Source organism: Homarus americanus, unplaced genomic scaffold (assembly GCF_018991925.1).
Source record: "Homarus americanus isolate GMGI-L3 unplaced genomic scaffold, GMGI_Hamer_2.0 scaffold34921, whole genome shotgun sequence".
NCBI classification, from domain to species: domain Eukaryota; kingdom Metazoa; phylum Arthropoda; class Malacostraca; order Decapoda; family Nephropidae; genus Homarus; species Homarus americanus.
Window position 1 is genome coordinate 229,573 of NW_024741901.1, and position 26,133 is coordinate 255,705.

At 37.6% G+C, this 26,133-nt stretch overlaps 1 protein-coding gene across 1 annotated transcript in view; it reads right to left on the minus strand.

The window, feature by feature from the left end:
- Positions 1–2,135: 2,135 nt before the first annotated feature.
- Positions 2,136–26,133, minus strand: part of LOC121876175 — a 36,579-nt gene continuing 12,581 nt past the window's right edge. The window contains exons 13-23 of the mRNA XM_042381131.1: positions 21,974–22,134; positions 14,636–14,805; positions 13,773–13,881; positions 12,207–12,293; positions 8,621–8,820; positions 8,197–8,338; positions 6,472–6,584; positions 5,692–5,893; positions 5,172–5,355; positions 4,496–4,658; positions 2,136–4,121 (exon numbers count right to left, since the gene is read on the minus strand). Of these exons, the coding sequence (XP_042237065.1) occupies positions 2,679–4,121; positions 4,496–4,658; positions 5,172–5,355; positions 5,692–5,893; positions 6,472–6,584; positions 8,197–8,338; positions 8,621–8,820; positions 12,207–12,293; positions 13,773–13,881; positions 14,636–14,805; positions 21,974–22,134 (2,974 nt within the window). The 3' untranslated portion in view covers positions 2,136–2,678. The remainder of the gene's footprint in view (positions 4,122–4,495; positions 4,659–5,171; positions 5,356–5,691; positions 5,894–6,471; positions 6,585–8,196; positions 8,339–8,620; positions 8,821–12,206; positions 12,294–13,772; positions 13,882–14,635; positions 14,806–21,973; positions 22,135–26,133) is intronic.

A 26,133-nucleotide genomic window follows, 5' to 3' on the forward strand; every position in this document is an offset into this window, starting at 1 on the left:
CTTCTTTGTCATGGGTAGATTTAACAATGAGTAAAAGGGAATAGCTTCCAATCCTTCATTATTCTGTATTTTACATACGCCAAAAAATGAGGAAATTTCCTATAATAAATATATACAGTATTTCATGTATGAAAAATAGCTCCTTCAGCCCTTGAACCATCTTATGAATGATGCAGAGTCTTTGACCTTAACCAACCAGAGGTGTAGCCGCTACACTGTGATGCATCCATACATACTGTACGTCACCACCCACACACTCACACTCTTCATTGTTCCTTTTTATTGCTTCATAATATATTTCCTTCATTTCTAAGTCACAATAGAGTACTGTACCGAAACAATTTTCCCTCAACTTTTCCAGTTTTATTTGATGAATCAACAACACGGGTAACTATCTCAAGACCACAGCTGCCTGGTGACGTGTTATGTAGTGAAGATTATGTTGGTGTGTATGAAAGTGAGTTTCACTTTCAGAGTGGGATGAAGTGGATCACACTTACGATATGCTTTCAGTTTATCGAGTTCTAAATTTATGCATTATCTCGGGTACAAAATGTTTACTTTCAACCATGGCTAACACTTAAAATTTATCCTTCATGGTAAAGTGATTTCTGCTCTTTGGAGCCTTACCTGAACATACTTACTTGGGCATTGTTTTCACAAAGTGTGTTACTTATGTCATGAGAGAACAGGCACGTATACATTGAGTAATAACCACACATTGACTGAGTACAGCGTGATTGTGTTGTTGTGATGTGGGCATGGCCACGTGGTCCACACCACATTGCTCCACAACAATATCAATGACCTGTAAGATACGTAAGAAATTTTTTTTAAATATTAAATTTTTTCCAAGATTCATGTCGAATGGACGTATTGTTTACCCAGGCGGTCCGGTATTTGTTTTTTTTACTGTGTGTGTTTGTGTGTGCATATATACAGGTGCTCCTCTAAAGAATGTTCAACTTACAAACTTTCAGAGATACAAACATCATCACTGAGGGGAGTTACCTGCCAGAACAGGTGTTCAATGTGGATGAGACTGGATTATTTTGAAGAAAATTCCAGATAGAACAAACATTACCTAAGAGGAGAAAAGTGAGCCAGGTTTTAAGGCTGTATTACAGGGTATAACTGTACAGGGTACTAAATATCCATAATCTTTTCATTTTTTACAATATGTCTGGTATCTACAAGAGTAAAGTTGGACTTACAAACAAGCCTCAGGAACGTAACTCGTTCGTAAGTAGAGGAGCACGCGCACACACACAGGTATCCCCCTATTTATGATGGGGTTACATTCCTGGAAAACCCATCACAGGTCAAAATACTGTAAATGAGAATCATTATAACATGGGGTTCAATGGGATACGTTCCCAGCAGCTAGTCTGACACCCATACGTATTACCGAAAATAAAATTCCTACAATAATAGTACAGTATATGTCATAATAAAACACAATTAAGCACCACTCACCATATCATTAAGAACAAGCCTGGTCATCATCACATGTCCCCTTCAAGGCTAAGGGGACTCTTGATGGTGGAGTGGAGATGTCACTCTGACACCCACTCATCTTCACAATGTCAAGCCTCACCTCCAGAGACAGCTTTCCTGGGTGCCTTGCACTTCCCAGACATGTTCAAAGTTACACTGCTCACTTCACAGTCACAAAGAGAGAGAAAGCACTTGTCAAAAATCAGAGGGAACGATGATAACGCAAAAACAATGATAGTGGCCGGCACTGCTCACATCATGCTCACAACAACAGAGGTAAAGCACTTTACAGTAAAAAAGAAAAAAAAATCACTTCACAGTCGCCAAAACAGAGTACAATGGGAACATAAGTGATGTCCTCTCACTGTAAGGTGAAATAAAAAAAACTAAAAAATTAATTGATAAGTAACAACACCGATACTGAAAGATAATCATTGAGCAACAAGATCACGAGCATGTGCGATCACCATGAAACAAAGCTTGGGACTAAAGTGCATTGGGTAGCTGCATGGTGGATGAGGAGAGACTGCAGCTAGCAAGTGTACCGAGAGATACGTTCCATATTCCACATTGGCTGAACAATGACCATCCTTCATGCAAATTTTTTTATCGTACATGGGTCTTATTATTCATCGTCGTTCAGTATATATAAACTTAAATTTATTTGTTAGTATCAACTGTGCTTCATAGCTGATAAATGTACAATGTTCAATTACAAAATGTCCACTGCACTGTATATAAGTAAAACCAATAACATAGGAGTACAGTACACGTCATATTAAAAAATTTATTCATAATAATTACACCATATTTAATAAGGTACAAAAGTAAAGACCATAATTACAACAACTAAACAACTTTTATGGAAATATTTACAATAATTGAGACATTTTATTGAAGTGCACTCACTCAGGATGTATCTTCCCACTATTAGATCTGGATTATATTTTCATATCTAAAATCATGTTGTGTGGTGTCCATATCCACAAACATAATTCTACAGATGAAAAAGAAAACACAAGAGTATAAGGTGTGAATATTGTTCTGTATGTTGGTTTGACCATTTAATAGTGAAGCAGTTGGAAGCTGCATGGATCTGATGGCTACATAAATAAATACAATTCTAATACTATTTAGTCACTAATTTGGGTATAAACTTACACTATATAATCATTGGTTTCTTAAAAAGAATTCTGGAGTTGCTGGAAGACAGTAAGGATTTGTTTAAGGATAGAGGTTTGTTGCTGGTGGCTCTCTTGTAAAGTTTGTAATAGTCTGGTCTTCTCTTGTCTACAGTGCTGACGATACTGTTCCAACAGCTTCATCACTCTCCATCTCCCAGGTTCATCGTCTTTACCGTCTGACCCAAATGATGTAAATGATTCATCACCACTTAAATGCAAACCACTTTCTTCACACTCAATTTCTTCTGATTCTGTTTTCAAATTTAATTGACACGGAATTGAGAATGAGGATGAACTTGAATCTCTTTCAGAAATGGAAGAAGAAAATTTATTGGAAGTATCAGGCAGCTGTATTTTTTTTGCAGCAGTCATGACATCTGGATGAACTAACATCCTGGGTAGGTACATGTGTGTAAGACCTGATGGTATTGGATGAGTTGGGGGATAATGGAGCTTTATGGTTCTTGCTGGAGTAATTCCTTTCCCTGTACAGCATTCCACCAATTTACCATTTTCACTCTCCATTACATTTAAGACTTCTACTTGCACTCTATCATCTTCTGAGTTACCATCGCTCTGCAAAAAATAAGTTACTTTTCTCGATGGGGCACCAGATGCTGTTTTCATTGTAATGGCAAATGAGCCACTCGGTTTAAATATGCCCTGTTTTTTATCAGATTTATGTTCTTGAATTCGTACACTTTTTATGGAATCGCTTACAATTGGTACCGATAATGTGGTAGATGAAGTGCTTATAGATTCCATATCACCTGTTTCTTTTTTAACACTGAAACTTGTAGTACCAAGACCTTCTTCCCAGTCTTTCATTTCATCTGTCGATACCTGGACATGACGTTTCTGAGGGGTGGACTGCTGTAGGACGTTTATTTGAACATATGAAACAACATTCCCTGGGGCACTTTTCTTCCTTTTGATTTTTTGCAAATTCTCTTCTGAAACTGACAATACAGTCATATCATGGCTCTCTACCTTCATTTTCTTCAAAGGTCTTAGAGTTGAGTCTTTATGCGCAGATGGTGGTTGAATTGCTGTGGTTTGCAATTTTTGTGTCTGAGTTGCCTTATGAGGTTGCTTACAAATATTAGTCCGACAATTTCGTTGCTGGTTGAGATTTTTAGAAACTCGAACTGATGGATAAAAACAAGTTGGTTGGGGATGCAGTATGGATGGTGCCAACAAGTGAATAAGGTTCATCTGCCCACTAAGTTGCTTATACCCACCCTGCCTGTAAGCTGCCACAAGATATTCCCACTGATCCTGGCACTGCTGGGGAGTTTTTTCAAAGCCACGAGTTTTTAAAAGCTCACTGGCAACCTTGGCCATAGTCTTCCCTGCTGACTGCAAGTTGCGAGGCTGAAGTTCCCAGTTGAAGACAGTTTCCACTAACAAGTAGACTTCGTCAACACTCCAATCACACACCTGAAAGTTAGAATTGTAGTTTCATTACATTTAATAATATAACATGGCAACTCAATAACTCAAGTGTTCTTCCCTCAACATGGACACCTCTAGTTTTGGTGGCCATTTGGTAAATAAGGACACCCAGCAGCACAACAAATCATGTCCTTGTTCCTGACAAAAACATTATGGTAAGGACGTTATCTGCATTACTCTCACTTCAAAAAATAATAATACTTACCGGTTTATATGTTAACATACGATAATAAGGCTATATTGAACTTGCTTCTTTATTTGATAAAAATATGATATGAGACTTAAACTGTCTCAGCTAAATACCCAGATTATGAAACATTCTCTTCAGCAGTACAGTGCAGTATTGGCATAAAACTTACTGAGTTCCACCCAAGAAGAGGTAGAGCATGAAGGCCAAAAGCTATCAGCGGAATGGGGTGGTTCTGCCACAGCTCACCGAGATTCATATGTTCCGCCACCTCTGTTTTTTGCAGTGCAGCCTCTCGGTGAATATGGTGGAGCTGTAGTAGGAAATGCCACACTCTGTAATGTTAAAGTGGATGTAAGTAAAGTCTGAATGAAAATACAGCTTTATGGTGGTAAAGTCAACACACACTCTTTCCCTCTAAGATGTATCTCTCACAAGACTCTTTAGGAATGTACCTCTTGTGTTATGCAGGAACTACCTGTACATGTCACCTTTTTTATATTAAAGAACATTCTTAATAGTATCCAATCTGCCATTCTGAACAATTACCCATAAAATAAAATAAAAAGCATTGTGGCAAAAAGAATAAACTGAGAGTGTCGTGATGAAGCATATAACAGGAGTGGGTAAAGGACAATCTGCACACAGCTGTCAAGTAGAACAATATATGCAGAAGATTAAAGACAGATAGACAGATAAATAGATAAATGCAGAGACAGATATATTTGTACTTAGAGGTAACTGTTGATACTTTACATGTATGTTATGATGCACTACTTGTTTTTGTTTCTAGTGATCTTAAAGTTTCAATAAGCCATGGAAGAGTACTAAAACTGTACAGTACTTACTCATATGGAGGGATGGATGATGATGTACAGTGGAAGTGTTCATTAAGGTACAGTGACAGTGTCATTAAGAGTGGTCTTCGGGGAACACTGTGGCAGTAATGTCCCTTTACCTCCTTCAGCCCCATGACAAGAACATGAAGTGCCTCTGCCTCATCGACTTCTACCTCTTGCATTCCAGGGAGATCTGCTTGGTCAAAGTGTTACTATCAGAAAAGTTGATAAAAAAAAAAAAAAGCACCTAAGTTACAAATGAAGAAATTCTAATCAATGGGTGTGTAATTCTTTGATAACACCTCCATCAAAATAAAAAATTTGGTCAAATCTAATAATTATTTTATGTGTATGGTTCATCTACCAATTGTCCTTCATCTTTGAAAATTTTACAAAAATTCAAACTTGAAATTTTGAAATATAGTTTTTAGAAAATGAAACAAAACTGAGAGAATAGCTAAAATTCTTGAAGACAACAAATTAATCTCTTCATACTATTGCAAGACTCCTAATAAAGCCCAATACTTGCCAGGAGTGACTGGTTCATCGAACTCATTGTTGCCAAACAGTGTGTTTAACTTGAAGTAAAATGGGGGTCGTCTTCGAGCTCGTATGCCACACGTTTTATTATGTTCAAATGCTGCTTGGTAACCACTGTACAGCTGCTGGAATCTTTTCTTACAACCCACGTCATCGTGTTTGTATCCACTTGCGTTCATCATTAAGCTCACCTGTGATTAGATTAAAATGATAATTTTTTTTTAAGTGCTAAAGACCCTAATAATTGTGTACTGCAGTTATGTAATAAGAAAAACTTTTTTTAGGGAACCTTTTACATTTCACTCAACACAACCATAATACAGTATACTGCATATATAAATTATTTTAGACAGTTTAAAGAGAGTATTGGTCTTCTTGTTTTCACTTGTACAGATATCTCATCCTTATCACTATGTACAGTGACAAATTAAACAGTTTGTACATCTTTGATTTACTGTTCTAAGGATTACAGGTTCAATAATGCCTTGTTTACATAAATTCAGGAAATATGCTATTCCGGACCCATGAATAGGACCATAAAACCTTCTATTGGTAAATGGATATATTAAACACATGTAATGCCTCACACATGACACAATAACAGAATGGCAATGCCATCTGTTGCTAACTGGTGATACTACATTAACATATTAAAAAAAAAAAAAAAAAAAAAAAGTAATTATGACATGAAATAAAAATGTAATGTACTGTACTGTATTTACTCTATTAAACCAGAAACATATCAACTTGGACATTTATGAATCCTTACCATTTCCCAATCCATCTTCGGCCAACCTGGCCACAATTCTCTGACAGTAAAAAGAAGTTCTAGAGTTTCGGTTCGATTCCAGTTTCCACCCTCTTCACTAGCCCACCATTCATCTGAAAAGTTTAAAATTCAGTTGAATCCTATTTATATGGAATCATCTTCACACTACATACAGTACGTACTGTATTGTAATCTCTTTTATGGGAAGATAGACAGAAGACAGATGGACGAATGAAGAAACTGAAATATCATTAATGGTGCTAATTGTTCTTGCTTCAGCATGATCTGTAGCACTGATAGACTACTGTACAGGTATACATATTTTTTCATAGAATGTGACAATAGTCATGAACTGCAGACTGAAGAAGGTAAAATAATACAAGTCACATTTACCAACTATGAAGGGGTTGTTTAGTACTAAACCTAAAATTGTCCCCTATTACTGTACCAAGTTCATGATTAACAACAATGGTGTCTGAGAAATTAATTTAAAATGCAGTCTTTTTAGGTGTACATGAGGGTATAGTTCATTTACATTAACAGTGAAGCATGCCAACAGTGCAAGATGATGGAGTGACATCCCTGTTATCCAGAACATTTAGTGCAAAGCACTTCCTGGAATGAGAGATTTCTGGGTAACGGGACGACTCTCTCAAGCCTGGAAAAAAATCCCCCATCCCCGGAATTTTCTAGGTATCTGGAAAATTTTCTCAGAATTTTCCAGAAATTGTGCCCCTCGAAAATCGTTCCCAAAGCCTGAATTTTCTGGAAAAATCCACCTTTGGGAACGATTTTCCAAGAAAATTTAAATTCCAGGTTTGAGGGATTCCGGCTAACGGAGATATTACTGTACTTTCAAATACTGTACAGTGGAGTTTCAATAATTCACAGATTATGTACCAGAAGATATTGTGAATTATCAAATCACAAATTGTAGTTTAATTTATGTCATGGAAATAATTAGTTTGATTCCAGAGGCTGTACAATGTCCACTGCCTCTCACCTTCCACCCACCTCCTTCCCTCCCATCCACTGCACCTCACGCTGCCTCTCACTCATTCTACTACAATAATCAATATTCATCAAATGATTGTCATTAATGATACAATATTGCTTTTCTGTTATTCATTAATTAGTTAAGATATGTTCCTGTAATACTCTGTGTTTAATAATACCTGCACCCTTCACATACAATACTGTATATCTCACAGGTAAAAACTCTAACATCATTAGGAACACATCTCAACACATCTCCATATATGCAATGGTATAATGACCCCGTAGAGTGTTGTTTCTGATAGCGCTCCACCTTCCAGGAACGTATCCTGAGCGCTAACCGGGGTATTACTGTACTGTATTACAAGAGCTGCCCAGCAGAGGGCATAGACTAGAGAAAGGCCAAATTATGATGTTCACTAAACTTTATTCAGTTACATCCCGGTTAGGTTAGCCAGAAGGGAAAGCATTAACAGTGGCAAAATTTTAATGAGCTGTAAAGTAATAGAGTAGGTTCGAGGCAGAACTCTGAAGTAGTTTGGAATTTGGATAAGTGAATATTCTGAGTGTAAGTTACTACCGTAAATGAGTGCCAGGGAGTTTTACAAGAGTAACTTGATCGATGGAAAGGCAACCAGGAACCTGGATGATGACAATGGAAAAGTCCTCAAGGTCTCACTAGGATGAAAGAGGAATGGAAAAACACTTGAAAGTGATAGCAATACTCACCCCTAACATCAATTTCAGCATCGTGGCATATAAGAGGAGTTAAAATTTGTTCCAGAATTTCTTGACACATAATAGTCTTGATAGTTTCTGTAGGACTTAAACGAGCATTGAAAGACACAACACTCTTGTATTCTCGACACATCTGCAACACAACATCATAAGTCATCCAAATTTTGTGCATTCTCCTGTCTTCCATAATACTACAGGTAATTCTAGAATACTGTACTGTAATCATTAGTGGGTTATAATTATTATATAAAACATAACAATCTAGTGTATACCCAGTTTTACTGGAATATAATCTACAATTGTAACATCAAAGGTGAGTTACATGAAACACAATGACTATGCATGGCTGAAGTCAAACACTTATCAATTCAACAGTAGAGTATTAGTTCTAATGACAAATTAATTTTTTGTTAACCTGTATAAATCGTTCTTGACATTTGCTAGGATCAACTTTGGAAGGGCCGCTTAATCTTGATGCCACTTCCTTCCAAAGAGCTTCACTGCTGTTCAACACATGCTCCAGCTCCGCACCATCATGACACAAAAGTCGCCATTCTTTTACGGTATTCAGCATAGTGCGTAGGTTTGCCTCGGACCACTGCACACTTCCATATCCTGGTTAGGATCAGCAATGAATTACACTTTATTAAAATGAGATTATAAAAGTAGTGAATGATATATTTTTACTGGTTAACAGAGAGAAAAAATTCATATTCAAGAAAGGTTGCCTTTGTAAAATCTAATGGAGAATATTTCAGTATCTGAATATCACCAGCAGTAAAGTGTGACAGTATACATCTATGAGAATACTGTACAGTACTAAAAAAACAAAGGGAATTTCACATCAGTTTAAAGAATGAATGACAACAACGGCAGAGTGGAGTGTATCCTGCTAGGTTTCCTTCAATGTTATTAAAACAATTTACAGAATAGTAACAGACATGATACCACAAACTTTAACATAAACTGCCCCATCATCTAACCATCAAACAGCTTTAAGATTTTTAACATCACCCTTAACTCAAATCTTACAACGAAAAATTTAATAAAAACTTTGGACCCATGTACAGAGCCAGCTCAGTCCTACTTTACTGATGAACTACTGGCAATCATTGATGTGAGCTTTGTGCACCCCCAGATGGAACACTGCTACCATCTGTGGGCTCGGTGTGGTGTTGGGGCCATTTGCCTCCCTTACCCCTTTACTATGGGATGCCACTTTTTAGATTTTGTTTGGCCAACACCATATGATTTTATTTAGCTCAGAACCTTGGTGAATCTTGCTATGTTAGGATTTTGCTGTTCAAATTGAAACAATACTTCTTCAATAAGCCTGAGACCATCTGCCATTTCTTTTGTAATGAATTGCTTTGGTTCTTGAGGTTCAACTTCCTCTACATCCTCTGACAAAATGTGCTTCTCCAGTTCAATCAGGTCCTCATTGCTTAATTCTTCAGCAGGAGACTAAAACAACTGTGTGACATCATTCTCATGAATATCAAGCTGGAGTTGGTTCCCAAGGTCTACCACTATCAATGTTTTTCACATCAAAAATGTCGTATGACTTCTAAAATTCCTATAATGTCCTACCCTCTTTTTATTCTGTTGCCCTAATAGCATGAGTAAATGTCCTTCTCAGGTACAGTAATATGCTTTAAATCAGGGGTTCTCAACCAGGGGGGAATTCCCCCCTTCAGGTTTTCAGGGGGGGGAAAACTGATTCGGGAGCAAGAGATATGTTCGATGAGAAATCAATCACAGAATTTTGGCCCTTGATGTGCGATTCCTACCCAAAAGTGGCGGCAGAAAGAGCTATCCGTGCATTGCTTCCGTTTGTGTCGACATATCTTTGTGAGTCAGGCTTTTCAACTCTGTTGCAAATTAAAACGAAGCAACGTAGTAGATTAGAGGTAGAAAATGACCTGCGTTGTGCCCTTTCAAGCACTCCTCCGCGTATCCCAGAATTGGCGAAGAAAAAAAAATCACAGGTTTCTCATTGACTGTAATCTTCATCTGAATAAAATTAATTACAAATTTACAATATTCTGGTATTCTATTGAACTTTTTGTTTATTGCATTATGCTTCAGTTTGGTCTGTTAAGTACTTTTATTCAAGTTTTATATCCCAATTCTGTAAAACTCCACTATAAAAATAATCCATGTAAAATTGTAAATGTGTATGTACTAATATGGAAAAAATAAAGGATTTTCAGTATTATATGCATATTATTTGGAATGCACTTTTTGAGGCAGACAATCTTGGAAAGGAGGGGGGAATGACATTCTGACATATGGTGAAAGGGGTGCATGGGGCAAACAAGGTTGAGAACCACTGCTTTAAATGATGCAATAACTCCCTGGTCCATCGGTTGTAAAACAGATGGTATGTTTGGAGGTAGGAACACAACCTTAATGTTTGGATGCAAATCATCTAAAAATGTAGGATGGCCAGATGCACTGTCAAGAACCAACAGAAAATTAAAAAGCATTGACTTTGAAATACAATATTGCCCAACTTCAGGCACAAAATGATTAAGGTACCAGTCTTCAAAAAGGGCCAATGTCACCCAAGCCTTCTTATAACATTTCCAGATAACTGGAAGTGCTGCCTGGAAAACACCTTTCAAAGCTTTAGATTTTCTGACTGAAAGACAAGCAAAGGTTTTAGTTTGTAGTCCCCAGCAGCATTGCCCCCAGCAGTAAGGTCAACCTCTCCTCGGCAGCTTTATGCCCTGGTGCGTTTTTTTCATTTTGAAAGATACGTGCATTCGGGCATCCTTTTCCAAAATAAATTAGTCTCATCAATATTAAAACTTCCTCAGCACAATAAACTCCTTCAATTATTTTAGCTAAAGCAGCAGGAAATTCACTTGCTGCAACTTCATCTGCACTAGCTGTTTCACCTTGCACTTTATATGTTATTTAAGTTTGCCCTTGCTTTGAACTGGTTAAACCAGCCCCTACTAGCAACAAAATCTTCTCCAACACTTTCATCACCATGTTTAGCCTTCAAGTCAGCGTGCAAGCTTCTCGCTTTTTCCTAAATCAAGGTTAGACTTACAGGCAGACGCCGTTGATTTTGATCTTCCACCCATATCACTAACAATCTTTTCATTTCAATTAACAATCCACTTCTTTGTTTTGTTATCACAGTTAAGTGCAGTGGCATAAATCATTTAACCTGTTCAAGAATTTTCTCATTGTCTTTCAAAATTGTTCTGACCGTTGGATGACTGAAACCCAATCTTTACCAATCACTGAGGGTGTTTTCCCCTTTTTCAGAACCTTTAATTACATCAACTTTCACTTCCATTGTAATTGTTTTCCTTTTCTTGGATGTACTTCTATCACTTGCATCAGGTTTGCATTTGGGAACCATGATGAGGCTAGAAAAAGAGAGTTAATAAGCAAAAACAAAAGTTTGCACTTCATCACGCACGTTAAGGCGGTGAGGGTAAAGCATACAGTTACTCCCTCAATATACGTGGCTGGGTGCGATGCATCACTCCCCACGTGCCACCTCCCCTCTACGCCACGCAAGCGAGTTCTTGTACTTAAATACTATGAACCAGTTGTACTTATGTCGGATTTTTTAAATAATTGACCTTATGAGACCTCGTTCATATCAGAGGGCATTCATAAGTCGGGGACCCCTGTATAATGCTTTTACTAATTCAAAAAACAAGCAGCCATGAGAAACTATAAAATATTACGTATGAAAAGTTATATCTCAGAGAGCCGAGCTGGAGCCCACTGCCTGGTAGTAGTTCAGGTATTGTAGCAGCAAAATAAAATAAAATAAACAAATAAAAAGTAACAAAATAACCTGAGGCAAAAGCATAAAATTGTTTCACTGCGAACCTAGTTTTTCACAGCACTATAATTATGTAACTTTCAGCTCTTTATTACTTTAATATTGTATGTTACACCCACATCATAAAGGAAAAGCACTGCTCAAAATATCTAAAGAATATTTATGCAACACAAAATACACAACTTACTCGTTTGTACTGTTTTACTCATAGTCATCTTCTTTCCTCTGTTCTTAAATACAGATGGCTGGTAGACTATGCTTGATCCTCCTCTCTCTGTAAAATAAGGACATCAATAGATCAGTTCACATTAGGCATAGAAAGCAATGCTCTAAATAAAAGGAGCAATTTCTTAATAAAATCTTATGTAAAAGAGTTATACTCAATCACCTCAGAAATTTTAAACTACTTACCATACAATGCGCTTAAACCCCTCGAATTTGAAACTTTTGGGTTCTACCATCATCATCATCATCAATGTCTTACAGCCATTTTCCTTGCATGCATGGATTAACTGCACTTACTTCACGGCAGCTCTCCATTCTGCAGTCTCTGTTGTCCGTTTCTTAACTCTTAAAATAATTTTTTACAGCCTCTCCCCATGTCACTTTTGGCCTGCCCCTGGCTTACCTCCCCTCCACATTTAGGCTCATGCACCTCTTGACCCAATTGGTCATATCCATTCTCTCTACATACCCATACCATCTCAGCCTGCCGCTACACAAGACTCTGACAATGCTCTCAATACCCAGCCACCCTTTTAACTCTGGACAGGACAGCCTATCTCTCAGTATCACATCACACATCCACCTCACCATTCTCATTTCAGTTTGTTCAAGTCTGCTCATGTCAACTTCTTTAACTGCCTATGTTTCACTACCATACAACATCAAACTTCTCATGCCAGCCAAATAGATTCTTCCTTTCACTTAGAAGGAAGGTCGTCTTGCCATCAATAAAGGCAGTAACTCTCTAAACTTCCTCCAGCCACTTCGGACTCTTTCAACCGAGCAAGCTTCAGCACCCCTACCAGCACTAATCATGTTACCCAGGTACAGAACTCATCGAAGCAGTTCAGTGACATATCTCAAATGTTGAGTTTCTCCAGCTTTGCTATGGACACATGGTTACTTGTGCATACAGAAAGCTTAAAGTCAGCAACATCCTGCAGTCTGCCATCTACTTCTCTGCATCTCTTGTGTACCACCATCTACACTTGTTGCATATTACCGAGTTGCTGCTAGCATCTTTCTTACAGACAGCACATGGCCATAGGGTATTCCACTAGTTAATACTTTTGATATTGTTATTGTCAAATTCCCTCTCAGGCCCTTTGACTTCATTGCATTTTTCCCATTTCTTAAATTTCTCCATTACCTCTTCAATGTTATCTGCTATAAGCACTGAGTCATCAGCATACAACAACTACCAGTCCTACAGTCCCTTGATATTGCCCCCTTGCAGAAGGGGGCTGAAGACAGACCACTACTTTCATCTCAACATTCCTCACCAATTACTCTCACACAGGTTGTTCACCCCACAAATAGTGCCATAACCACCCAAACAAGGCACTCCTCGGCTCCTAGGATTCTTATTGCCCACTTATATTATTCATGTGGTACCTTTGCAAATACCTTCTCTAAGCCAACAAATGTGATGTAAAGCTTTCTCTCCTTCCCTAGATATTTCTCTCATTGTTGTCTGGTCATATATATTGCCTTGTAGTCCCCCTGCCTGGAATAAACCCAAACTAACCTGCTATTGAGTTTAACAAGTCCAGGTGAGGTCCGAGGATGTCATCAAACCTCTTGTACTCTCCTTCGATTGAGGAATCTTCTATAGTTTCGGCTAATGTGCGTGCTAACTGAAAAATGCATAAATGCATAAGACAATAAAACTTCAAGGGAACTAATTTAGTTTGGCAGCCCAAAACTTTACAAAACCACTACAGGTATGTGAATGAGACCAGAGAAAATTAAACAGCAGCTGCACAGAGGAAGTCATATAGAAAAAATGGTTAAACTGACATACAGTGAGTTCTGCTATAACGCGTGTTTTGATAACACGAATTTGCTCTAACGCGATTTATGAATTAGGAACGATATTTGTATAACGCGAACGCTTGTTTGCTATAACACGATTTTTGCTTACTATTTCTCCAATTTTGTGGTAATAACTGTGAATATGGTAAAGAAGAATATCTCCAAGAAGCGTTCTGGTGATAGAATTCCCGGTGATGATCGTAAAAGAAAGGATATAACACTTGAAGAGAAGCTCGATTTTATCAACCTCAAAATCACCCTTCTCCCCCATCAAGTTACATTCATATTTTTTCAAGGTAAAGTGTTACATTTGCTGTATAAATTCATTATTAGATATGAATGTAACGTTTATTTAGACTGTGCTATCCTTTGTGTTAGGCTAACTACTAAATTTTTTCGATTTCGAGTAATCTGCACCTAACCCTATTTTCTCCATAAGCCCTGTTATTTCTATTACGCGATTTTCTATAACACGATATTTTACAAGAACACAATTATCGCGTTATAGCAGAACTACCTGTACTGTAAATGGTAACAGAAATGACTTAATATCATGAAAAAATAAGTTCTACTTACATATTTAATTGCCGGCGGTGGATTGAACAGAGCTGTACGCTTGAGGTACAGTTTCAAGGTAGTTAGCCAGTTTACTAAATAGTCTCTCTGCCCATCTTCATTTTCTCCTTCAATTATTTCTAGTCTTGAAAGAGCCGCAGATAAAATTATCTTACGATTTTCCTCCGTTTCTAAATAAGAAATTAAAAGCTTTAGACTCACATTTATATACAAAATACTGTACAGAAAACCCTCAATAACTCGGCATTTGATAACTCAAAATTTCATATAACTCGGCATGGATATGGTCTCGGAATGTATTAGTATAACTCGGGAAATGTTGAGATATGTAAAATGATCTGGGAAAATCTCGGCATATCTGGCCAGCCACCTGCATCACCTACCATGCCTCTGTGTCATCTACCATACCTGTGTCACCTACCATGCCTCTGTGTCACCTACCATACCTCTGTGTCACCTACCATGCATGTGTCACCTACTATGATGCTTCATTCTTCACCTGCAGTGCTGGTAAGTGTTATTTTCTTACATTTAGTAATTATATGTACACATATATGGGTCAATAACTTTTTATTGTTGTATTTCTGTAGAAGGGGGAAGTGCCTCAATAAGTCGGAATTTGGGATAACTCGGCAAGGCCAAAGCCCCTATGTGCCGAGTTATCAAGGGTTTTCTGTACTTTAATAAAATTTATTCAGTAAAATTGTCGTACAGGTTTACAATTGGACAGGGATGTATATAAACTATGCAGGTATGCAATTCAGCATGACTATAGACAATGTGGGCATACGGCGTACATAGGCCGTGGGAGTACAGTACAGTAGTTTTTTGTGTGTCAAGACAGTGCAGATATATAACAATGATAAACAATATGGCAATTTGACCATGGATAGCCAACAAAGCTGTCAGGCACTTATACTTTAAAAGAGAATCAAGGATATGTCAGAGCTAAAATAAGAATCTAACTCTTACTCAATAACAAGTTTCACACATTTATTAATTACTGCATAATCTATGACAATATGCTGTTCTATAGTACGTACAGTATAAATACAGGCCAAAGTATGATCATGACAAATAGAAGTTTTTCCACCTAGCCTTTCCATTTTTTTCTCTAATCAGAAAACAAGCATAAAGCACCTTATATGGTATTACAGAAAGCTGACTTTAGCCAAATTAACAACTGTAAGAACCTTGGAGCATGTTATTTCAGCTCATTAAAAACAAAATCACAGAAAACTTTAATAATTCAGATCTTCAACGACTGTACAGGTAATATAATATTTTCTCTCTTCAAGACCTGCCTCTGGAATTATCAAATGTTGCAATATCGATCAAAACATTTTTAAGTGTCAAGATACTTTTGGGGGAACTATACAACAATTGTATAGGTATCTTTCTTTCCTCTATTACTGTACATCTTGCATGTGTAAGCTTACAAAGATGGTTAAGACCACTAGTGCTGATCACTGAGACAGGTACAGGATGAGGTGTTGCCACTATCCCCCCTCTCTCTCTCTCTCTCTCCCTTTTATTTTTCTTCTTACTCTCTCTTTTTCTTCACCATACTGCTTTTCATTCTTTTTCTTTGTACCATTTCTTCTTCTCCTTCTTTTCCACCTTTAATAATTAGTTGCAAAGAACTTTGAGAGAAAATGTTATAGTTTTCAAGAATGTTATTGTTTAATATAACTTAAAATTTTAAATTAGAATAAAAAGCACTTGAAACTAGCACTACAGGAGCATTATAGACTGTAACCCCCACAGCTTCTTCTCTGGAGTACCTAGCCGATGAATCCTTCAAGGATTTCGCCAACCATTATGATGATTGACAACAATGATATGGCCCTCCAGTCCCGGGCGAAGAGGGGTGCTAAGAATCTCCTGGTTTATCAATACTAGACACATTATCAAAATTGCGACATGGAATGTTAGAACAATGACACAGGCTAGTAAACTTGAACAGGTGGAGTGAGTATTCAAACAGTACAAGATTGACAGGGCGCTGAATGAAACAAGATTGGGAGGAATGAATTAAATAGTGACACCTGATGGAAACACTTTGTTTCCGGTAGAGAGGATGATTTAAGACGAGATGGCATCGCGTTACTGTTGAGTAGAAGTGCATCAAGAGTGCTGACAGAATGGAAACCAGTTGGTGCAGGAAGAAGGCTGTTAGCAAGACTAAAGTCAAAGCAACCTAATATGAGCATTGTAGTGTGTTAAGCGCCTACAGATATCGCACCAGATGAAGTGAAAGATGCTTTCAATGAGCAACTACAGGATGTTTTGAGTAGTATTCCAGACAGAGATATATAGTTCTAGGCAACCTTAATGCAAAGGTGGGAAGCGACAACAGTGGCATGGAACATGTCATGAAAAAATACGGATTGGGCGAGGCTAACGAGAATGGTATGCGTTTGATTAGTTTGTGCTCGGCTAACAACCTCGTTATTGGCAGGACAATGTTTAAGCATAAAGATATTCATAAGTATACGTGGACATCTCCAGATGGGAACTATTGCAATCAGATTGACCATGTTATGATTGGCAAGCAGAGGTGCAACTCGCTATGAGATGTGTGGACGTATAGAGACGCGGATGTCGGAAGTGACCACCAAATGGTTCTGGCAACCGTACAGTTGAAATTATAAGCGAGAGAGAGAAACAAGGAACTGACTCGCTACGACACGAAGAAACTGCTAGATCCCCAGATTAAAGAAGAGTTTCAACTTGAATGCCAAAACCACTTCATTGTATTGGAGACATTGAACGAAGAGCAACCAGGGGTGTCGGTAGGCAAAAACATAAGGAATGTGGCTATTAGAAGGACAGACATTAACGAGTTGTATCAGGGCTCAGCTGAGAAAGTTTTGGGGAAAAAAGAGGAACTAAGCGGACGAAATGGATCTCAGAAGAAACCTGGAGCATTATACATAAGAGACATACACAGAAAGTGTATGTAGATAGACTTGAAGGCGACGAAGATGCTCTTAAAATAGAAACAGCCAAATACTGGAGTGTTAGTAGTAAAGTTAAACCATGTGCAAGATGTGATAAGCGGCATTTTCTGGGAAATATGGCAGAAGAAGCAGACAGGGCACTTAATTCTGGTAATGGACATGGAGTAAGTAAAGCATACAATATAATTAAAGACATTGCAGGTATTGGCAGGAAAAGAAAAAGACTACCAGTACGTGCTAAGAACGGAGAGCTGATGACATCAGAAGAGCGTATAAAGGAACGATGGGGAGAGCATTTCTGGATGGTTATGAATAAAGCCTTCCATAGGGCTAATACAGTCAGTCCTCGACTTACAACTGGGTTAGGGACCGACGACCAGGTCGTAAGTCGAATTGGTCGTAAGTGGAAAATGCGAAAATAATACATATAAAATCTAAAATGGGTGTCTCTTTTTCTTCTCAGCACCACGAGAACTCTCACTTTTACGCTTGCCAGCCATTTTAAAGGGAACTACAAACAAAAATTTTGTCAGTACACAGCGCGATCACTAACGTCGGGACTCAAAAATACGTAATATGAAAAATATTTTATACGACTGCGGCAGTCATATGTCCGGGTGGTCGTAAGTCGAGTAGGTTGTAAGTCGAGGAGTACCTGTACTCTTACTATACATCAGCCTGAAGAACAATTGGATGTCAATATGGGTGTCATTACGGTGAAGGAAATTGAAAGGGCACTAAAACAGTTGAAGAACTGGAAGGCACCAGGTCTAGATGGAATAACTGGAGAAATGCTGAAAACCGAAGCGAATGGTGCACCTAAAGTACAGTGGTCCCTCGGTTTACGAACGCCTCGGTTAACGAATTACCTTCCATAAGAATCTTCACTTCGGTTAACGAAAAAATTTCGGTTCACGAATTCCTTACGAATTTTTCCCAACATGTTTTCGCCTGCTTTCGGCTGCTCACCAGCAGTAATATTAGTCCGCCATTACAGTAATCGGTTCTAGGGCTTAAATTCGTTACGATTTGAGTAAATATCAAGAAGGTTGTACTATTCAATAATTTTCCAAGTCTTATATTAAATTTTTTTTGTCATTTTAACAATTATTTAACATAATTGAAGTACAGTGAGTTCTGCTATAACGCGTGTTTTGATAACGCTAATTTGCTCTAACGCGATTTATGAATTAGGAACGATATTTGTATAACGCGAACGCTTGTTTGCTATAACGCGATTTTTGCTTACTATTTCTCCAATTTTGTGGTACAGTAGGGTATGCTATAACGAATCTAATTGGTTCTAGAACCTTGTTCGTTATAGCATTCGTTCGTTATAGGATTAATCCGTTCCAGGCCCCCAAATACAACCACTTAACACTGAAAAATATAATATAAAATTGTAAAAATTGTAAAAAAGTGCATAAATATGCATCTAAACCCCTGAAATAAAGAATATCATTAATATTTGTAATAAAAAAACAATAAATTAGAAAAAAAAAAAATTAAATAATGTGAATATAGTAAAGAAGAATATCAACAAGAAGCGTTCTGGTGATAGAATTCCCGGTGATGATCGTAAAAGAAAGGATATAACACTTGAAGAGAAGCTCGATTTTATCAACCTCAAAATCACCCTTCTCCCCCATCAAGTAAAGTGTTACATTTACTGTATGATTTCATTATTAGATATGAATGTAACATTTATTTAGACTGTGCTATCCTTTGTGTTAGGCTAACTACTAAATTTTTTCGATTTCGAGTAATCTGCACCTAACCCTATTTTCTCCATAAGCCCTGTTATTTCTATTACGCGATTTTCTATAACACGATATTTTACAAGAACACAAATTATCGCGTTATAGCAGAACTACCTGTACAGGGAACTAACTTTTAGCGTCCAAACAGCCACTTGACTCACCCAAAATGGCGTCAGTTTGTGTCTCTGCTCAGTGGAGGAAGCATCTTGCTTGACTCTCTTGAACATAAACTATTTTTACGTTTTTACAGTACAATTATTGGTCATTCTGAAGTTTATTTTACATATTGACAATATGTAATGTAGTGCAGTGTTGATTTGAAGAAAATAATCTTGAATTACACCAAGTGAACTAAAATTTTATGGGTTAAATGGTGACATGAAGCATGGGCTGTCTTCTCTTCCACCCCAATGCCTTCTCTTCTCCTTTCTCCTCCACCCCCACTTCTAATTCCCATCATCATCATCATCAATCAGGAGCCTTCTACATGCACACCTCAAAGTAAGTGTACTTTACTGCATTTATTTTTAGTTTGTATGTAATTTTCGGTGAGCTGGAACCAATTACCCAAAATCCCATTGAAACAATGGTTTCGGTTAACGAACGACCTTCTGGAACGAATTATGTTCGTTAACCGAGGGACCACTGTGCTATTAAAGCTATTTCAAGAAATATGGAGCACCGAGGTTGTCCTGGATGAATGGAAACAAGGAATCATTATAAAACTGCCCAAGAAAGGTGATTTACGAGAGTGTTTTAACTGGAGAGAGATAACATTAACAGGAATAGTATCGAAGGTTTTCTGTCTGGTCATACTGAACAGGATTCAAGAATCCTTAGACCAAAGGCTAAGAGATGAACAGGCAGGGTTCAAAAAATCAAGAAACTGCAGTGATCATATATTTGCACTACGTCACATAATGCAGCAGTGTGTGGAATTAAGAAAACCGTTGATAATGGCATTTGTCGATTTTGAGAAAGTCTTTGATAGTGTACATAGACCAACTATGTGGAAAATCTTACGGAACTATGGAATGCCAGAAAAATATGTTCGTTTGAAAGAAGAAATTCATAAGGGCAGCAGATGTCGTGTGAACGTTGATGGCCAACTTTCTCCAGAATTCAATGTCGAGAGTGGGATGTTGCAAGGTAATGTTTTGTCTCCATTGTTGTTCGCTGTAATTATTGATTTTGTAATGAAAGAGACAGTGGGTGATGAAAGAGAAGGGATCGAATGGGTCGACAATAAATACCTCGCAGACTTGGATTATGCAGACGATGTAGTACTGATGAGCAGATCCATTCAGAATTTGCAAACTATGGTTAGCAGACTGGGGGAAAAGGGAAGAGGAGCTGGATTAATGAATAATGTTAGAAAAACAGAGGTTATGAAAACAGACCAAGAAATTGAAGGGAACATTCAGGTGGAGGACCAAATAATGGAAGTTCATGTTTTCAAGTATTTGGGGGACACTCATGAAAAAGATGGATCACTTGAAGATGAGTTTCAGGACAGAATAAGAAGAGGTTATGGGTATACTGGGCAAAGTGTGGAAGTCACATAGACTAACAGTCCATACCAAACTGAGATTATATACTTCACTGGTAAGACCCGTTTTGGTATACGGAAGTGAATCCTGGTATGATAATGACACTTTATTCAGAAGATTCCGAACTTTCGAGAAAAAGGCATAGAGAAGAATCTTGACAATGACATGATCGTATTAGAAACGAGACGATAAGAGAAGTCACAAATTTTCCATAAACTGTATTGACGAATGGCTGATGAAGAATAGACGGAGGTGGCTGGGGCACGCTCTGCGTGTGCGTCCGGATAGAGTGTTCAGAGAGGCGGTCGAGTTAAGAGTGGACGGAATGAGAAGAAGAGGAAGACCAAGGCGGAGGACGAATTAAATACAATCACGGAAAGGGCTCAAGATCGAAATGGCTGGCGCAAGTATGTGGAGGCCCTTTGTGTCGCACGGCGTTGGAGGCGGTAACAGGTAACATACAGTATAGCTTGTACTGTCCAGAAACCAGCAACCCCAGAGTCCCACGACCGCTGGATTAAGGACTTTGGAGAGTGGGACCTCCATATAACAGGCTTCTCTCTCCATATAAACAATTAGAGGGGAGTTTCACATCTAATGGACCCTTAATTTAATGGACTTTAATCTCTATAAAATGGAGGTTCCACATCTAATGGACCATCTATATAATGGACTTTTCTCCCCATATAGTCCAGTAAATCATTAAATAGAGGTTTCATTGTATTCTTATTTAACCCTTTCACCTGGGGATGCCACTTATATTTTTTTTTACACCAGATTTCAAGTTTTCTCACTGAAAAGGATAAGTTTCCTTATATTAAGGACATGTATTTAAATTTTTTTTATTTATCTATTTTCTTGTATGATATTACACCTTACAGTTAAGAATTTATGCGCCAAAAGAACATATTCTGTTAAAATCATTGAATTTTTAATAACATTGCCCCAAAATGGCCATCATTTGCTTAGGTACCTGGTATATGTATCACTATGTGAGCAAAACCAAACATACAGTGACAGGACACATTTGTGGGCAATTGTGTAGTACAGTACAGTGAAACTCACCTACAAAGCTTGGCTGTGACACTACATTATCTACTTCTGCCATTTTTTCCATGTAAGGGAATGGCTTTAGGAGTTCCCTCTTTCTCTTGATTGTTCGCATCCTATTTGTGTAGAGTTGTCTCAATAAGGAATAGTAGAGGCGACATTCCTCCCCCGTGTACCTGAAATATCCATATTTAGCATAACAAGTCCAGCTCAATAATGCTGACATGCACATATTCTATATAATGTATACAGTAAATCCTCTCAATGGCAGACTTAATGATGGGGATGTGTTCCAGAAAAACCAGGCGTTAAGCAAGATTATCGCTAAACGTGGGATAACAAGGAATAATATTCTTGGAGATGGCATGTTAACATTTTTACATGTAATGAAACTATAAAAGTTGTGGAACAATCATTACAATACTCTAATGTAGCTTAGAAATAAAGAAAATATAATATAAAACTATAAAATAAGAAAAATGAAGAGCATGGGTGTGTTTGTGTGGCAAGTGATCGTATGTGTGGGATCATGGAGGCAGTGAACTCGCCGAATCACCACCCAGTAGCACTCAGAGTGAGTGAGGATAAACTGTGAACTGTGTTATGGTTATTTTTCAACTCGTAATTTCGGGTATATACGAATACTAAATTTTCTTCATTTATTTTTTACTCTGTCACTTACACACAAAATCATTCATACAGAATGTGCAAAAAAAATTAATATCCTAAGGTAAGAAACAAAGGGGAATAAACTTGGGGGTTAACATACAGATCTGGGGGAGGAAAAAGGGGAGCAGCATGGGAGGGTTCTCAGCTGTTTGCTGTCTTGTGTCCTGTGCTTAGTCAAATGGCAACACAGTATTTTATTTATTATTATTATTTTTATTTATTCCTCACATTTACTGACACAGTACAGGTATATATGCGACACAGTTCAGCCATGCAGTTACCCAGCTAACTCAAGAAATGCAATAATAATAATAATCATAATTAATGGCTTATTAAAAGAGCATGGCAGCCAGAAGGCTGAAAATATACAGTTACATAATTGGGGAATGGGTCACTTGATAGACAAATAATATACAAGTAACATAAGTGATACAAATATGATATATAATAACTAGGTGGGAAGGTCATACTACAGGGCATTTTAACATACATTGGTCCCTCGGTTAACGAACACAATTCGTTCCAGAAGGGCATTCGTTAACCGAAACCATTTTGGGTAATTGGTTCCAGCTCACCGAAAATTACATACAAACTAAAAATAAATGCAGTAAAGTACACTTACTTTGAGGTGTGCATGTAGAAGGCTCCTGGTTGATGATGATGGGAATTAGAAGTGGGGGTGGAGGAGAAGGGAGAAGAGAAGGCATTGGGTGTGGAAGAGAAGTCACCCCATGCTTCATGCCGTCATTTCACCCATAAAATTTTAAGTTCACTTGGTGTAATTTAAGATTATTTTGTTTAAATCAACACTGCACTGCACTATATATTGTCAATATGTAAAATAAATTTCAGAATGACCAATAATTGTATTGTAAAAATGTAAAAATAGTTTATGTTCAAGAGATTCTCAAGCAAGATGCTTCTTCCACTGAGCAGAGATGCAAACTGACGCCATTCTGGGTGAGTCAAGTGGCTGTTTGGCGCGCTAAAAACTAGTTCCCTGTACAGTACTTCAATTATGTTAAATAATTGTTAAAATGACTAAAAATTTTAATATAAGACTTTTAAAATTATTAAATAGTACAACCTTCTTGATATTTACTCAAATGGTAACGAATGTAAGCCCTAAAATCGATTACTGTATTGGCGGACTAATACTACAGCTGGTGAGCAGGCGAAAGCAGGCGAAAACATGTTGGAAAATTTTTAAGGAATTCATTAACCGAATTTTTTTCGTTAACCGAATTGAATATTTTTATGGAAGGTAATTCGTTAACCGAGGTGTTCGTTAACCGAGGGATCACTGTACTAGTAACAGTGCAGAAAGGTAAGACTGGCTGGGAGTGAATACACTGGTTGATTACGAGTTGCTGATAATTTTTACAATGGTTGGGACTGGGCTGTTCTTATACCGATAAGTATGTGCTCATGTGGGCTGGATGCATTTGTGGTGTCGAACAGCAATTCGTGGATGAGGGTTCTTAGGTGGAAGTAGGAGTCTGTGTCAAGGATGGTGGAGAAACTTCTCACAGAATTTGCAGATGAGGTCACGGTGATGATGAGAGAGAGCCGAGAAGGTCAGTGTGTTGAGCGCTTCTTGATATGTGTGTGACTGATGGCTGTGTATTCCAAGATGGCTTTCCACAGATACAGTTCACTGCCTCAATACATATGTTCACTTCCCAAATATAAACACCCACGATTTTTCTTACTTTCATAGTTTTATACAGGGGTGTTATATTTTCTTTAGAGAATTATAATAATGGGCACTTCGAATACGGAATTCCAGGTTTTTCTGACTTCCATCTCAAGCTTTTCCCAGTGAGTCGAATATCACTAAACTGAATTTTAACCAATCATTAAACAAGAAAGGGTGTAAAAAAATTATATCGGTAAACCGAAATATCGTTACGTGAATGAACGTAAATGAGGAATACGGTACCTGTATTCCCAAGAATGGAAGTATTTTTTTTCCAATTACATATTTGGGAACATTTTCCACTTTTCACTAGACTCATAGAGGTTGTTACCGATGTTTACAGGTTGATGTGTTAAATGACACATTGAGGTTATGTAACTAAGTTTTAAATTGTTAAAAACAATATTTCATCAAAACATTGCCAACTCTATTTTGGGTGGCCACTAGGTAAATAAATGTAGAGCTAAAGTATAAAAAGTGCAGCAAAGCCTTAGGTACTTAGGGGTGAGTGGGCTAGAAATGTAATATAAGATATTCTAAAGTAATTTTTAAAGGGATGTAGAAAGGGTCATGGGTCAATGTAAGGGTAAGGAAGGGAGGTAGGGAAGGTACATGATGCAGCGATCTTATGTGCCAAGGCATTCACAGTTTTATTCTGTACTTTGTGGGCAATGAATGTTTGTTGGAGGTTATTGAGAGGCAAAAGATAGATATACAAAAATAACAAAGGAAAATCTAGGAACATTATCAACATGAATTCAAACAGACTAAGTAAGGTGTGGGGCTACATCAGTGTTCTAGAACAGAGCAGTGAGTCCCAGATTCCATGGAAAAATATGAATACTGTACAGTACATAAAAAATGACCCTTTGAAATAATGTTTGTTTTGAGGTTTCCATAGCTTAGAATGCTAGATTAGCAACAAAGCACTGCACACAAAACAGATATACAGTGGATTTTCAGTTCAGTTAACGAACAAAACTTCGATTAACGAAATCCTTGCGACAAACACGTTTTGTTGTGCGCATCAGCTGATCGGCTAGTCCGCGAATACAGTAATTGGTTCTATGTTTACATTCGTTTCCAGTGAAGTAAATATCAAGAAAGCTGGTCTCTTAAATATTTCTGCATTTTTTATATTAAAATTATTGGCCATTCTGAAATTTAGTTAACATATTGATAATATATACAAAACTGTACAGGGAACAGTTTTTGGGCGCCCATCAGCTGATTGAATCACCAAACAACACTTCTCAGTTTAACTTTGTTTACAGTGAAATGAACATCGATTTTGTTGGTCTTGAATATTTTTGCATTTTTACATTAAAATTATTGGCCATTCTGAAATTTAGTTGACACATTGATAATATACAGTGCAGAAATTATTATGAAACAAGAAGAAGGCATTAGAACCAATGCACTCTAAAAAATATGGCATGTCATCATCGACTGCCTCTACAATCAGCTGTTTGATATGTAAAAAAGCTGCCGGTAACATGACATACACACCTCAAAGTAAGTTAAAATACAGCAGTATTCTATTGTTTTTTATTTATTATTGTACAGTACAGTGACCCCTCGGTTAACGAACTCAATCCATTCCAGAAGGTCGTTCGTTAACCGAAACCATTGTTTCAATGGGTTTTTGGGTAATTGGTTCCAGCTCACCGAAAATTTCCTAAATTCAACAAAAATGGTAGAAAAGTTCACTTACTTTGAGGTGTGTATGTAGAAGGCTCCTGGATGATGATGATGATGGGATTTAGAATGGGGGTGGAGGAGAAGGAAGAAGAGAAGGCATTGGGGT